Source organism: Engraulis encrasicolus, chromosome 6 (assembly GCF_034702125.1).
Source record: "Engraulis encrasicolus isolate BLACKSEA-1 chromosome 6, IST_EnEncr_1.0, whole genome shotgun sequence".
Classification (NCBI taxonomy): domain Eukaryota; kingdom Metazoa; phylum Chordata; class Actinopteri; order Clupeiformes; family Engraulidae; genus Engraulis; species Engraulis encrasicolus.
This window is the reverse complement of record NC_085862.1, coordinates 12,598,530-12,612,254: the sequence shown is the minus strand read 5'-3', so window position 1 is coordinate 12,612,254 and position 13,725 is coordinate 12,598,530. Positions and strand designations below refer to the sequence as shown.

The following is a 13,725-nucleotide window of genomic DNA, read 5'->3' as shown; positions in this document are numbered from 1 at the left end:
AGTGTTTTTTTTTAGTAACAACACTGTTTATATACCTCATGAGGTACAATCATTGAGTTTATATACTCTCTGGGTACAGTGGAGTAAATGGTGTAACAGCTATGTAATATCATGTGCTAGTGTTGTACTTACACCATGAATTTATTTTTCCTTTTACTTTCGACACCTCTGGTCATCAGAGGGGAAGGGAGAGATCTCTCTAGACTGGAGGTGCACTGTATGTTTGGCAACCGAAAATATTCGGCTGAAAACGCAAAAAAAAAAAGACACATTCGGCTATCGACAGAAAGCCATTTGAGTGGTCGAATAGAAAATGAATTGAAAATGGACATTAATGAAGCTAATTTCAGTTCTACTCTAACATTTGAAGATTTCAAATAAACATTTCTTTCATGTCTAAACATTTTATTGTAAGCTCTAGATTTAAGCGATATTTAAAAATAGTGAAAAATCTAAGTTTGATAACTTTTAACTGAACTGTAATGTTTCGGTTTCTGTATACGACCAAGTGATTAATTATTATTCAGTTTCGGTTTCGGCCCCACATTTTCATCTCGATGCATCTCTACTCCAGACGCCGCTCACAGGCAGTGGATGAGATGGATCTGCACTTTGCTTGGCCTATCTATCTACACATACAGTACGGTGCTGTCTCTGTCTCACTTGACCCCCTGCATGTGTGCTCACTCTCACCTCGCCTCCCCTCCCCTTGTTGTTAAAATCCTGCATCAGCCATATGTCTCTCCAGTCATCTCTCTCTCTTTGCTCCTCACTCACTCTCATCTCTCTCTCAGACCCTTACTCTCTCACTCTCATCTCTCTCTCTCTCTCTCTCTCTCTCTCTCTCTCTCTCTCTCTCTCTCTCTCTCCTCTCTCTCTCTCTCTCTCTCTCTCTCTCTCTCTCTCTCTCTCTCTCTCTCTCTCTCTCTCTCTCTCTCTCTGTCTCTCTCTTTGCTCCTCACTCACTCTCATCTCTCTCTCTATCTCAGCCCCTTACTCAACTCACTCTCCTTGTTTTTCACTTTCTCACTGTGTCCATCCATCCCTTCCTCCTTCCTCTCTCTCACTATGCTGCTGACACATGCTGTTCTAGTTACTCAAGAGAGACTGCAGTCAGTGCTGCGCTGCGCAGGGCAGGACTGGGACCATAGCATCACCCGCACACTGTGGGCCAGTCCCTAAGAAAATACAAACAAGCAAACTTAACTAACTCGAACACACCCCAAAAAACAAAAGCGTGGACCCCTAATAAGCAAACTAATTGTAAAAAACAACAACAACAACAACAACAGCATTGGCCCCTGATGACTGTAGGCCCACTGGGAAAACGCCCCAGTATGCCAGATGACCAGTGCAGCCCTGGTGCTGTGTGATTGCAGCAGAGCAGCCAGTTCCTCAGCTCAGCAGACTTGTATTGACTGAGCTGAGTGGGACTTCATATGAGTGTCAATCAAACGTCTCCGCACTTCGTACTCTTTTTAGAAGTAAATGTACGCTTTATAAAAGGGCTCATGCAGCCACAATGCGTTATGTCAAGTACTGTATGTATGCGTTAAAAGTGGTTCCCAACCTATGGGTCGGGGCCCCCCTTATGGGTCGCCAAAGATCCACAGGGGGTCGCGGAGCCCTCTTGATTTTAAGGGGTTTCGTTTTAAATATATATAGCCCATGTTGAATAAAAGACAAAGCATTTAACTAATAAATGCATAGACGCAACAAATTGTAAGTGCTACATTAAACATTTATTCTATATTTGACCAAAGACGAATTGAGGAATAAAATAACTAAAATAAGTTTTCGCAGGAAACGGAGGGCATCTTGTGACTCTGTCTCGTGCGAGCGCTCGCGTGGTTGGGTCACCAAAGCATACAATAGTAAAAACATGGGTCCCTTAAGAAAAAGGTTGGGAACCACTGCGTTAAATGGTTTTTTAATTATTCTTAAAATCTTTTTGGCAAGATCAAGACAAATGAAGCCGATGAATCAACTTGACACATACAAGTACCTCCAGTACAAGTACTTCCGGCTATTCTCTGAGTATGGCAGTGCAAATTTTACCTCCACGCTATGAGCTTATTTCCAAAAATGACACAGTATCGCTGCCTTACGATATAATGTGCACCTTTCCACCAGTGGAACACTGTATAGTACTCAGCGTTGAAAAAAGCCTTTCTACTACCGGTACTTTATGCAGAGTCTTTAGTAATACATTGTGACTTGGTCGTTGCCTTTCTGGTAGCAGCATATGTCTTAAGGCACCGCTTGTATAGTATAACAACATTTTTAAATCTCTGTTCATGTGTGTCATGATCAAAGTTTTACCGATTGACGGCTCAAAAAATGCAGTGAGTAAAGTTAAGCATGTTGCGTTGCGTCATGCATTTGTGTGCGTGGCGTGCATGTGTACACTTCATACTGTAGTTAGTTTCGTGTGTGTTTCATTGCTGGGTTGTAAATTTGAGTGTGTTCCTGTTTCTGCAGTTTTGGCAACGCGGCGCTGGACGAGAGAAGCATCCTGGCTCCCCTGTATCAGTGCTGCATGTGAGTACGCTACCTCGCACACTACCTGCTCTTCACTTCTGCCTTCTTCCTCTCTCACTTTCTTTATGCCTCTGCTCAGCTTCACTCACACACACACACACACACACACACACACACACACACACACACACTCGCTCTCTCTCTCTCTCTCTCTCTCTCTCTCTCTCTCTCTGGTTAGGCGTATTAAAAGCTCTCTCTCTCTCTCTCTCTCTCTCTCTCTCTCTCTCTCTCTCTCTCTCTCTCTCTCTCTCTCACACACACACACACACACACTCACACTCACACTCACACACACACACACACACACACACACACACACACACCTAGGGTGTCCAACCGTCCCAGTTTTTATGACCTGTTTACGATGTTCAAGTGTCTGTCTTATTATCTAACCTCCCCTCCTCGTCTCGTGCCTGTGAGCCCTCGAGGTGTGAGGCAATACGTCATTGACGGTAGAAGTTTTATTCAATACCTCGGGGCTAACAGCTGACAGGGAAACGTAATTGTTTTCTCCATGGAGGCGGTGCGTCGAGACCACATGCACGCCAGGACGGGAGGTTAGACAATGGCGGTAACATCACTGTAACTTGTCCGGGTTTTCACATGCTAAAATATGGTCACCCGACACACACTCACCTTTGCAACTGAGGTGCTGTAAGTATTATGTCATATGTCAACACGTCATATGTCAACAGATCATATTCAGCATAATCAGCCCTCAAGCATAGTGTGAGTAGGACCATGGGTATCGTTTTAGGTGTGGATGGTAGGGACATGTCTTTACAATTTGTAACAGCCATGAACGTACCTTGTCCTCAACACGTCATATGTCAACACGTCATATGTCAACACGTCATATTCATCCTAATCAGCCCTCTCATGTGAGAGGGACCACAGGTAGCATTCTAGGTATCGGTTGTAGGGAGATGTCCATACCATTTTTGATTACCATGAACCTATCTTGTCCCCACAACTTTTTTTTTTTTTTAACAAATATTAGATTATAATGCAGGAGTATAATGCAGAAAGCGCATACCTAGACAATTTGCCATTGTAATGTCCCCACCCCTTCCCAAGCCAATCCTACACCTTGGAGTCATACTGTCTGCTGCAGTTTATTGTGAGGCATATCATTTGGCATTGGAGCAGCAGTTTTTTAATGCCTCTTCCACTTTTAATGACAATTTCACTGGCTGTTGCCATTTTTAGTATTCATTCATTTTTTGACATTGTTTTAACATGTTATGTGTCTGATATGTTTTGTGGGAATGAGGCTGTAAGTGAATGTGTAATTTGTGCACTACTTCTGCAAAATAATTGGCTGTGCAGCGACAGTTTACCACAGAAAATAGTGCATATGACAGCTGGAACTGAACTGGAACTAATTTTGGTGTCACTACTCCCCATCTATTATTAGCTACACTCTTTAGGTACAATAATACATCTGGTAGCAGAACTGAGTAAAATCAAGTTGAGCGTAAACACAAGCTGACCCGGCAGCAGGCCGTGGGAACTTAAGTTGACCCTACCGTGTTTATTTCATGGGAATATTCAACCCTTGTCTTACAAGTTAAAAACAATACAAAAAATATCAATTAAATAGTCATTCCATCCAAAAAGATTGACAAATGGTGCAATATGCAATAAATATGTTGTATGAAGTGTTGTATGAAGACTTTTCTCCCAACACCACACGCAATCATGCATAATGCTGAGCACAAGGACAGTATCCCTCCAAGCACTCTGCGGTACGTGATATGATCAATGTACAAATTTTGGGATGGCATTATGGACTCTTTACAGTTCATATAACTGTAAAAAGAATAATAAAAAGATTCATTTTCAAGAGACATTGTTTTACAGCATGATAATGAGAAAATACAGAGTTAATGGAAAACATTGTTATCGGGATGTAAAGTAAATCATATTGTGATGTGTATGGTTTTTTCCATATTGCCCAGCACAATACAGGTTGCGACAACTGAGTTGCTGGGGGGAAATCATATCTGAAATCAGATACTGAACATTAGGGCTGTAACGATACACTCAACTCACCATTCGGTTTGTATCACGATTCATGACCTACGGTTCGATACACCCCTCGATTTTACATTTGCCAACATTATAATCTTTATGAATAAAAACTATGATAGTTCAAAGGTAGAATAGGTTACAAGAGGCTACAAATATTTTTTTAAAGTTTCTATATAATAATGATGATGCTTGGAAGCACCATCACTTCATATCATGTGGTTGTTTTCTGGACAGATGGGTATCAAAACGTTAAAAGGGCGTATCACGATACTGCCTCTTTGTATCAAGATACAGTATCGTGACTCCGTGTATCACGATTTCTCGGTTCGATACAATATCGCTACAGCCCTACTGAACATAGATCATTGTTAAATTATATTTAGCAGAGGCTTTTTGTCCAAAGCAACTTAGAAAAAGGACACACGTACAGTACTGTATGTAGCAAATACAGAGTATGAGAATATCAACTTTGACAGATGATGGCGTCTGTCATTCCAAGGTGATCGGAGGACTTTCTGCACACTGGGACTTATATCTGTGTGTGATGACTAAATTCAGCAGTTTTGATATTCTGGTTGAATTATCTCATAACCAGTGATTAATCGAAGACCAGGGAAGGAAAGCGTGAAAACTGAGGTGACAAGAACCTCAAATGGAGGTCAGCTTGCATGACATGCGTATGCCATATTTGGCAACGTGTCAAACCACACCGCTGGCTCCCGTGGTCTGCTTGCACTAGGGGGAATTCTCTGGTGTTGAATTGATACTAATTAAGGCCCAAGATCACGCTGGTGTCAAGCTGATGATTAAAAAAAAAATCCCTCCTCATAAAACAACCAACCACGCCCTCGTGATATGACGGGAGAGATGCATTGCAACTGCCATTACAAAAGAACTAATTATAGTTAATACTGTGAAAAATGTAATTACATTGTTAAGGAATTACTAGACATTCTCACTAACACATTAATACTGTAATTGTTCATTGATGTTCTGGCTTTTAAATTCACCTCACTTTCATGTTCAACTTTATTATCTGCAAAAGGGGACGATTAAATGAGCAGCATAACAACGTAAACACATATAGACAACAACAGATAACACTGGACAGACACAGTCTTAATTGATAATAAAATGTTACATGGACCATAATATAAATATAATTTTTAAAAATCATACATGAATAAAATAAGAAACATCATCACACCAGAAAAGGAAAGACTACTACTCAAGCAACAGACACATTTCACTTAATCATGCACTCTGCCTGATGAAGGTCTAAGGACCGAAAGCTTGCAAGTCAAGTGAAGCTTCTTTGCACAAAATGGACCTGAAGAGTGTGGATTGTCTTCTTTTTATACAGAAACTTAATCATGTAAAGAAACTGATTAGCAGCCTTTGTGGAGTGCATTGTTTGCTCTTGATAAAAACTAAAGTAGTGTCAAGGAGTGGTGCGGACGTCTTACCTATTTAACTCACCTAATTAATAACCTGTCTTAAAGAATTGTCTTTTTTGCCGAGGTTTTCTCTCAACCTATTTATTTAAATCTTGTTACTGCTCTGATATTTCGTCTCTCCTAATACTTGTGGTACCTGCTAGGGATGTTAACCGGTAACCGGTTAACCAATAGTCGACCGGATCAACTTTAACCGGTTAAAATTTTCTGCCACCGGTTAACCGGTTGTAATAATAATAATAGTTATAATGATAATTTTCTCCCAAAAAGCCCCCAAAAAACGATAATTTTGAGGGTTTTAGTACGATAATTCAGCATTTTCCATCTGGCAACAGTGGCTGGACATGGCAGGTCCTGTCTGCACAGCAAAAAAAAGGCTTATGTGAAAAAAAAAAAAAACAGTGCTGTGCATATCAGGCACGCGAACGTTGTATAATTTAAGATTACCGGTTAACCACCGGTTAATGAGTCTCAGTAGCCGGTTAAGAGTTTTTTCAATTTTCGCCATCCCTAGTACCTGCTGCTAACTATTTCCTCTCCTAGTTTTTCTTTGAACATCATGTTGTGATTAACATAGCATGCTTTCGTTACGTAGTGCATTTCTCCTCACACGAGCCTAATAATAGCACTTTTGCTGATGAGAGGGCTGGTGAAGCGTTGGCGTTGTTGCAATTAGACAGAACATCATAGAAGAACACGGCCCAATTATAGCTGCGTTGCTCAAGTAAAGGCTTGTGTTTTATCTTGGGTGAATGAAGGGTGAGCAGGGAAATGCCCCCACACATAATTGTTTTAGTATAACATACAAAGGTCAATCAAATTTGCTTTAAGGCACAGAGAAACACACAAGTGGACCTGCATGGGAAAAGAGATGTTTAAAAAAAGCTGTGAATGCCGCTGAGATTACTTGATGCGGTAGGTCTGGTTTTGTGTATAGAAGGCTCTTATATCCTATCTTATCTCATCTTAAACGTGTCTTGCTCAGGAATTCAAAATGAGTTTCAGTGTAAACTGACAATAAAATATCATGGTATCATATAATAAGATATTTCCATCACATTCGCCTGCTGCTTACTTGTGGTCTGTGAAATTCAAGTCTGTTAGCCACAGTCCTGTTTCCCTGGTGCACGGTGTCAGGTTTCAGAAGGATTTCTGATCTCCAACGACTGCAACCGTTTCCCGTCTTGTTTGTTTCTGTCAGACTTCCCATCAGTCTGACCGGACCAGCAGGCCCCTATAACAACCTTTGTTTACCGTTCTTCATACAAATCTGATTAGTGGTGTTTGTATAGAAGATAGAAGTTAGATAAGAAGATGAAAGAAAGCCCAACTGGGAAACTCCAACTCCCATTGTCATTGTGACACAGCACTCCACAGCACACAAGTGCACGCTGCACACAACGAAATTGAACTGGTAACCTTTGGGCTACAAGTCTGACACCCTAACCACTTACCCATGACTGCCCTGGACATGATAGAAGTAGAAATACAGAGGATCCCTCTCACCCCCTCCATCCCTCCTTCCAACTGCTTCCATCAGGTCGACGACGTTACAATGTACCACTAGCACAGAAAAACAGATACAAGAAATCCTTAATCCCCCCAGCTGTAGCCCTACTCAATATTAGATGAACATTACTTGCTATCCAGCCTCAGAATACAGTACATGCATTGTCTTGTCTTGTTATGTCCTGTTTTGTTATGTCTTGTCTAATGTCTGTGAGAATGACTGGAGCCAAAGACCATGTTCTGTTTCAAAAGTTTTTATCTAATCTATCTAATCTAATCTGTACCTTCAGGTATAAATAAAGTCACCTTACCTTACTGATCTTACTTTTCCAGCAATATTATTACTGTAGCTCAACATTGTACTGTTACGTGTCTGTGAAGATTCTTTTCCATTCTTTTCCATCTTATTTATTACAATGTTTTCGAATCAGAGATGACAAAAATAAATCATAATCATGATAACAATATATATATATATGTTTTTTGGGGTTTTTTTAATTACTTTTTGAACATAATTAAAACTGCCCGCCTCCCATCTCCCAACTGGACCAAAATAATAATGACAACTGAAACCAAACCAATAGAACCTTAGTTTTATGTTTGGTAAGTATAGGTAGATATCAAAATAAACAAATTAAAACTGTAAATAAATAGATTGATCAAGGGACAACCTGCCTTCAGGGGTCTGAATGGCCTACAAAGTGTGAATGATGACGTTTTAAGTAGAAGCCCACGGCTGGTCAACAAACCTACAGTTTTTGGCAGGTGCCTTAAGGCCACAAGTCAAGTGAGTCAAAGTCTTTCCACTGACATCATGGCAAATCATGAAGTTATTAATAATAAATGTCCGCAATACTTGTAATGCTCCCAGTTGTTTAATGGCACAACGTTTCGGACCTTAGTCTTTTCCACTGACATCATGGCAAATCATCCCACTATTATTGCATGCTGTAGTTTTCGAAGTGAGAAGTCACTTAAAATCATTTTTGTTGTCTTTTATTATTTCATGGCTGGAATTACGTTTCAACTTCAATAGTCTTCATCTCCATCTGATAAAGACTGGTGAAGTCGAAATGTAATCCAGCCTTGAAATAATAAAAGACAAAAAGGATTTTAAGTGTGCGGACTTCTCACTTTGAAAACTTCAGTTGGTCTTCATCCTGCACCTTTTCCTGGGATGTTCACAATCCTCTCCTTCCACTATTGCATGCTGGCAATAAAATAAACAACTTGCCACCTATTGGTCTCTCTTCAGAGAAGACTATTGTTTGTTATTAAACCTGTGATGCCCAGCTGAGTTTTTACATGCCCGAAACACGCTGTGGGAATGTACCTCTGTGGATAAGAGGTAGCTGCATAGGCCTGGTGCCTGTAATGAACTTGTCTCACTTGTCTCACTTCACAAGTCTCACATTGGGAACCTGTAGTTGGCATGCAGCACACAACATTTTCCCTTTTAGATACGTAGACTTTTTATTGTCCCCCAGGGGAAATTCATTCTCACCTCACCACCATCACGGCCATTAGCGAATACTTAATTCTCAACAACTACACATTAAGAAATGTGTATTCTGAATGTGTTTGTCGTGGTTTTTAGCAACCCTGTTGTTGTCATTAGGACCTGATGTTTTCACAGAAAACGTGCTGTATAGTCGCAATAACTTTCATACTCGGTTACTTCACAGCCCTCTTTACATTACATTAGCATTTAGCAGACGCCTTTGGCCAAAGCGACTTGCGTTCCCATCTGGCTAGAGCCTTATTCTCACATCACCACCATTAGAAACTTGTCACAGCCAACATACAGCACATATGAGAGACATCAAACACCATTGAACATTGAGATACTAAACATAATACACGTACACTCGGACATTTTCAGACAAACCCAAGCACAACATTGATGACATTCATTTCACACACTATGTGCACATTCCAGATAGACATGGAGACATCAGCACCATTGAAATAACAGATACATGCACACTCAGACACTGGCAGACAACACACACACACACACACACACAACATTGATGACGCTATATACACTTCCACTTTCTAGGCACCGCTGTGTACATGCTTTTCTCCTGTTCCCTTCATCTATCTCTCCCCTATGCCGCATTTCCCGTTCCTTTCACTCGTCTCTTGCTTCCCCTCTCTCTCTCTCTCTCTCTCTCTCTCTCTCTCTCTCTCTCTCTCTCTCTCTCTCTCTCTCTCTCTCTCTCTCTCTCTCTCTCTCTCTCTCTCTCTCTCTCTGAACCATCTGAACCTGCTGTATGTCTCAAGAAACTACTGTTACACATCATGTCTGCGTCTCTCTCTCTGTCTCTCTCTATCGCTCTCTCTTTATCGCTCTCTCTCTTTGTGTCTCTCTCCCTCCCCCCACCCCCTCTCCCTCTCTCCCTTAGGGTGTGCGTTTGAACCTGCTTCATCTCAAGAAACTTTTACATCATGAAAATGAATATCTCTGTCTCGCTCTCTCTCTCTTTCTCGCTCTCTCTCTGTCTCTCTCTCTCTCTCTCTCTCTCTGTCTCTCTCTGACTCTGTCTCTCAGGGTGCGCGTGTCCACGTGGAACCGTCTGAACCTGCTGGCTGGCGGTGTCCTGAGCGGTGCGCTGCGTCAGGCGACGGCTCACGACCCGGTGTCCCCCGTGCTGGCGGAGCCTCACCTGGCTGCCCTGGACCGACGGCTGGCCGCCGCCATCGCCACCGTGCGGCAGTGCATGGAGACCCAGGGCCCCGACAACACACTCATAGAGGACCGCATGAACCTGCCCCACCCCTAGAGGAGGAGGAGGAGGGGGAGAGAGGGGGAGGAGGAAGAGGAGGAGAGAGGAGCACCACATGAACCTGCCCCACCCGTAGAGGAGGAGGAGGAGGGGGAGAGAGGGGGAGGAGGAAGAGGAGGAGAGAGGAGCACCACATGAACCTGCCCCACCCCTAGAGGAGGAGGAGGAGGAGGAGAGAGGGGGAGGAGGAAGAGGGAGGAGAGAGGAGCACCACATGAACCTGCCCCACCCGTAGAGGAGGAGGAGGAGGAGGAGGAGAGCTGAGGATGGAGGAGGAGGAGGTGGAGGAGGAGAGATGAGGGGGGAAGAAGGAGGAGAGAGGAGGACCGCATGAACCTGCCCCACCCCTAGAGGAGCAGGATGAGGGGGAGGAGGATGGAGGAGCAGGAGGAGAGAGGAGGGGGGAAGAAGGAGGAGAGAGGAGCACCACATGAACCTGCCCCACCCGTAGAGGAGGAGGAGGAGGAGGAGGAAGAGGGAGGAGAGCTGAGGATGGAGAAAGAGCTGGAGGAGGTGGAGGAGGAGAGATGAGGGGGGAAGAAGGAGGAGAGAGGAGGACCGCATGAACCTGCCCCACCCCTGGAGGAGGAGGAGGACGGTGGAGGAAGAGGAGGAGGAGGAGGAGGATGGAGGACAGGGGATAGGGGTATTTACTACATCCTTAGGGGAGGGGGAGGAGAGTGGAGGGTGCAGGACAGGGGGTAGGGGTATTTAAGACGAGAGGGGGAGGCTTGAGAGAGGGAGAAATCTGCTACACCCTTCGAGAATGGACGAGGTGGAGGTGGAGAAGGGTGCAGGACAGGGTATGGCGGGGTTGGGAGGCGAGTTTCATCGTTATAGTTCAGGACCAAATAGGACAGTTTGAACGGGTGGCACTGGCACATGACGCGCACACACACTGCACAGAAACACACACACACACACACACACACAAACGACGGGAGACTGTGTATAGCGGGAAGCTCATGCTGTCTGTGAACAGTCTTCTTTGATCGCTCATTTGAGTGAGCTGTGCTGCTGTGTTGTATTGCTATGGAGACGAGACCAATACAGAGCCACCGGCAAAGATGGCCGCCGGAAATGGACCCTCTCAATGGGATCTTTTTATTGGCCGGTGGAAATCAACCCTCTCGATGGGATCTTTTCATTGGCCGGTGGAACTGTCCGGTGGACCCTCTCGAAGTCGATGGGATGGTTTTATTGGCTGGTGTGGGAATAACTGCTGAGCTCATCTCGGCATCCCGTGCCCAATGATGATGCACTCTCCATTCTGGAAGACCCCAACCACCCATCTCTCTCTCTCTCTCTCTCTCTCTCTCTCTGTCTCTCTCTCTCTCGCTCTCTCGCTCTCTCGCTCTCTCTCGCTCTCTCGCTCTCTCTCCCGCTCTCGCTCTCTCTCTCTGCTATCTCTCTCTCTCTCTCAGCTATCTCAGCTATCTCTCTCTCTCTCTCTCTCTCTCTGCTATCTCTCTCTCTCTCTCCGCTATCTCTCTCTCTCTCTCTCTCTCTGTCTCTCTCTCTCTCTATCTCTCTCTCTTCTCCTCTGTGCAGGGTAGCAGGTGCCAAACACTACAGGAGTGGGATCTGCAAGATAGCAAGTCATCCCCATGGCCATACAATGACACTGAGAACTCAGGACATTTGTTTAATTTAGGGAAAGGGGAGTCTGTGTGTTTGTGTCTTTGCTTGTGTGTGTGTGTGTATATATGTGTGTGTGAGAGAGAGAGAGAGAGAGAGAGAGAGAGAGAGAGAGAGAGAGAGAGAGGGAGATGCGATGTGATGTATTTTGTATGTGTGTATATGTTTGCGTGTTATTAGGGACTGAGTGAGTGACCCACTGAGTTGACCCTTGACCTCCAATGTACAGTAAAGTCCAATGATGCCCCTAATAGGCAGGATGCACTAACGCACCCTGCCACACATCCAGCAGCATTTCACCATCAATAAACCCTGTTGGTTACCGGGGGTTACTGCAAGAGGAGACTTCTCTTTCCCCAATAAACACTGTTGGTTACCGGGGGTTACTGCAAGAGGAGACTTATCTTTCCCCAATAAACACTGTTGGTTACCAGGGTTACTGCAAGAGGACCCTGTTGGTTACCGGGGGTTAATGCAAGAGGACAGTTACCAGGGGTTACTGCAAGAGGACGGTTACCAGGGGTTACTGCAAGAGGACTGCTTCCCTGTCCCTGCTGTGGCCACGCCCATACACACAGCTCATCACTGTACAGAACATACACAAACAAACAAACAAACAAACACTACTACTTCAAATGAATAATGGCAGTGACAATTTAATGCTACAGTATCTTTAATTAACATAAGGATTGTACATTGATTGTAATATTTAAATGAAACAAAGGAAGAAAAAAAGAAAGAAACTTAAGGTCCCTAACCTCTATGATGGGCAGAAAGGTGTAAATGCTGAGGTGTATATATTGAGATTTACAGGTGGGCTGTGGACACAGTGGGCCCTTCTCAAAACCTAGGGCAGTGTCCTTCCAAGTGTATCAGCCTAATTAGTCACATCCAGTGATTGGATACTCTTAATTAGTCACACCCAGTGATTGGATATTCTGTAGAGTTCACCAAAGAGTATCCAATCACTGGGCTTGACTAATTAGGCTGATACACTTAGAAGGACACTGTCCTAGGTTTTGAGAAAGGCCCAGTGAGTACGGTATGCTACTGATGATTTGGGGTGGGGTTGGGCGGGGTGGGGAGCTACAGACCAGACTGAACTCAACTGAACTGAAGAGGGGGTGGAAGACCGCTGAAACGGAATGGCCGAACAGACCTTTTCATCGTTCGCGAATAAAAAACAAGTATTTAAATACGTACTGAAGTTGACTTCACTGTCCATGTTGTGATGTTTGTTTGTCCCTGATGAAGAGTCAATACTAGGGAGTTGTGTGGTGGGGCTATCCCATCAAGTTTCATTGACATTCATTTTATCTGTGGTCATCTAAAAGGGCAGCAGCCAAACAACATAGGTAGTAACACCTCTGTTGGGTTTGTTTCAGGTTTTGAGCTTTGAGTCTGTTCAGACGTGAGTCAGCTTTCATTGGTTTACACGCAGGTCTATAACCTTAATCTTCATCTGTAAATTAACAGTGGTTACTTGAAAACATTCAAATAATATCCTGCCCTATATAGATGACCTAATATGCAACTTAAAAATGAGTCAGTATTATTTATTTGTGCTGCTTGCCACTAGAGGGAGTGTGTCCTGTCCCAGACCTGACAGCAGAGCTCAATCCCACACCATCTAGGCTTCTCAGATGCCTCAAGGCAGTCATGAGCTTTTTATTCAGCTTCCAAACGCGTGCTGTGGCGCCTGATGTCATCTCATTGACTGTATTGGCTTTGAATGTCACCACGGCTGTCACTTTTAA

General features: G+C 43.8%; 1 protein-coding gene across 1 annotated transcript in view; it reads left to right on the top strand.

The window, feature by feature from the left end:
* The window catches only part of fam20b (FAM20B glycosaminoglycan xylosylkinase), a 56,365-nt gene extending 45,445 nt beyond the window's left edge, over positions 1-10,920 (top strand). Inside the window, exons 10-11 of the mRNA XM_063200660.1 lie at positions 2,482-2,541; positions 10,096-10,920. Coding sequence (XP_063056730.1) covers positions 2,482-2,541; positions 10,096-10,327 — 292 coding nt within the window. The 3' untranslated portion in view covers positions 10,328-10,920. The remainder of the gene's footprint in view (positions 1-2,481; positions 2,542-10,095) is intronic.
* The last annotated feature ends 2,805 nt before the right edge of the window (positions 10,921-13,725 follow it).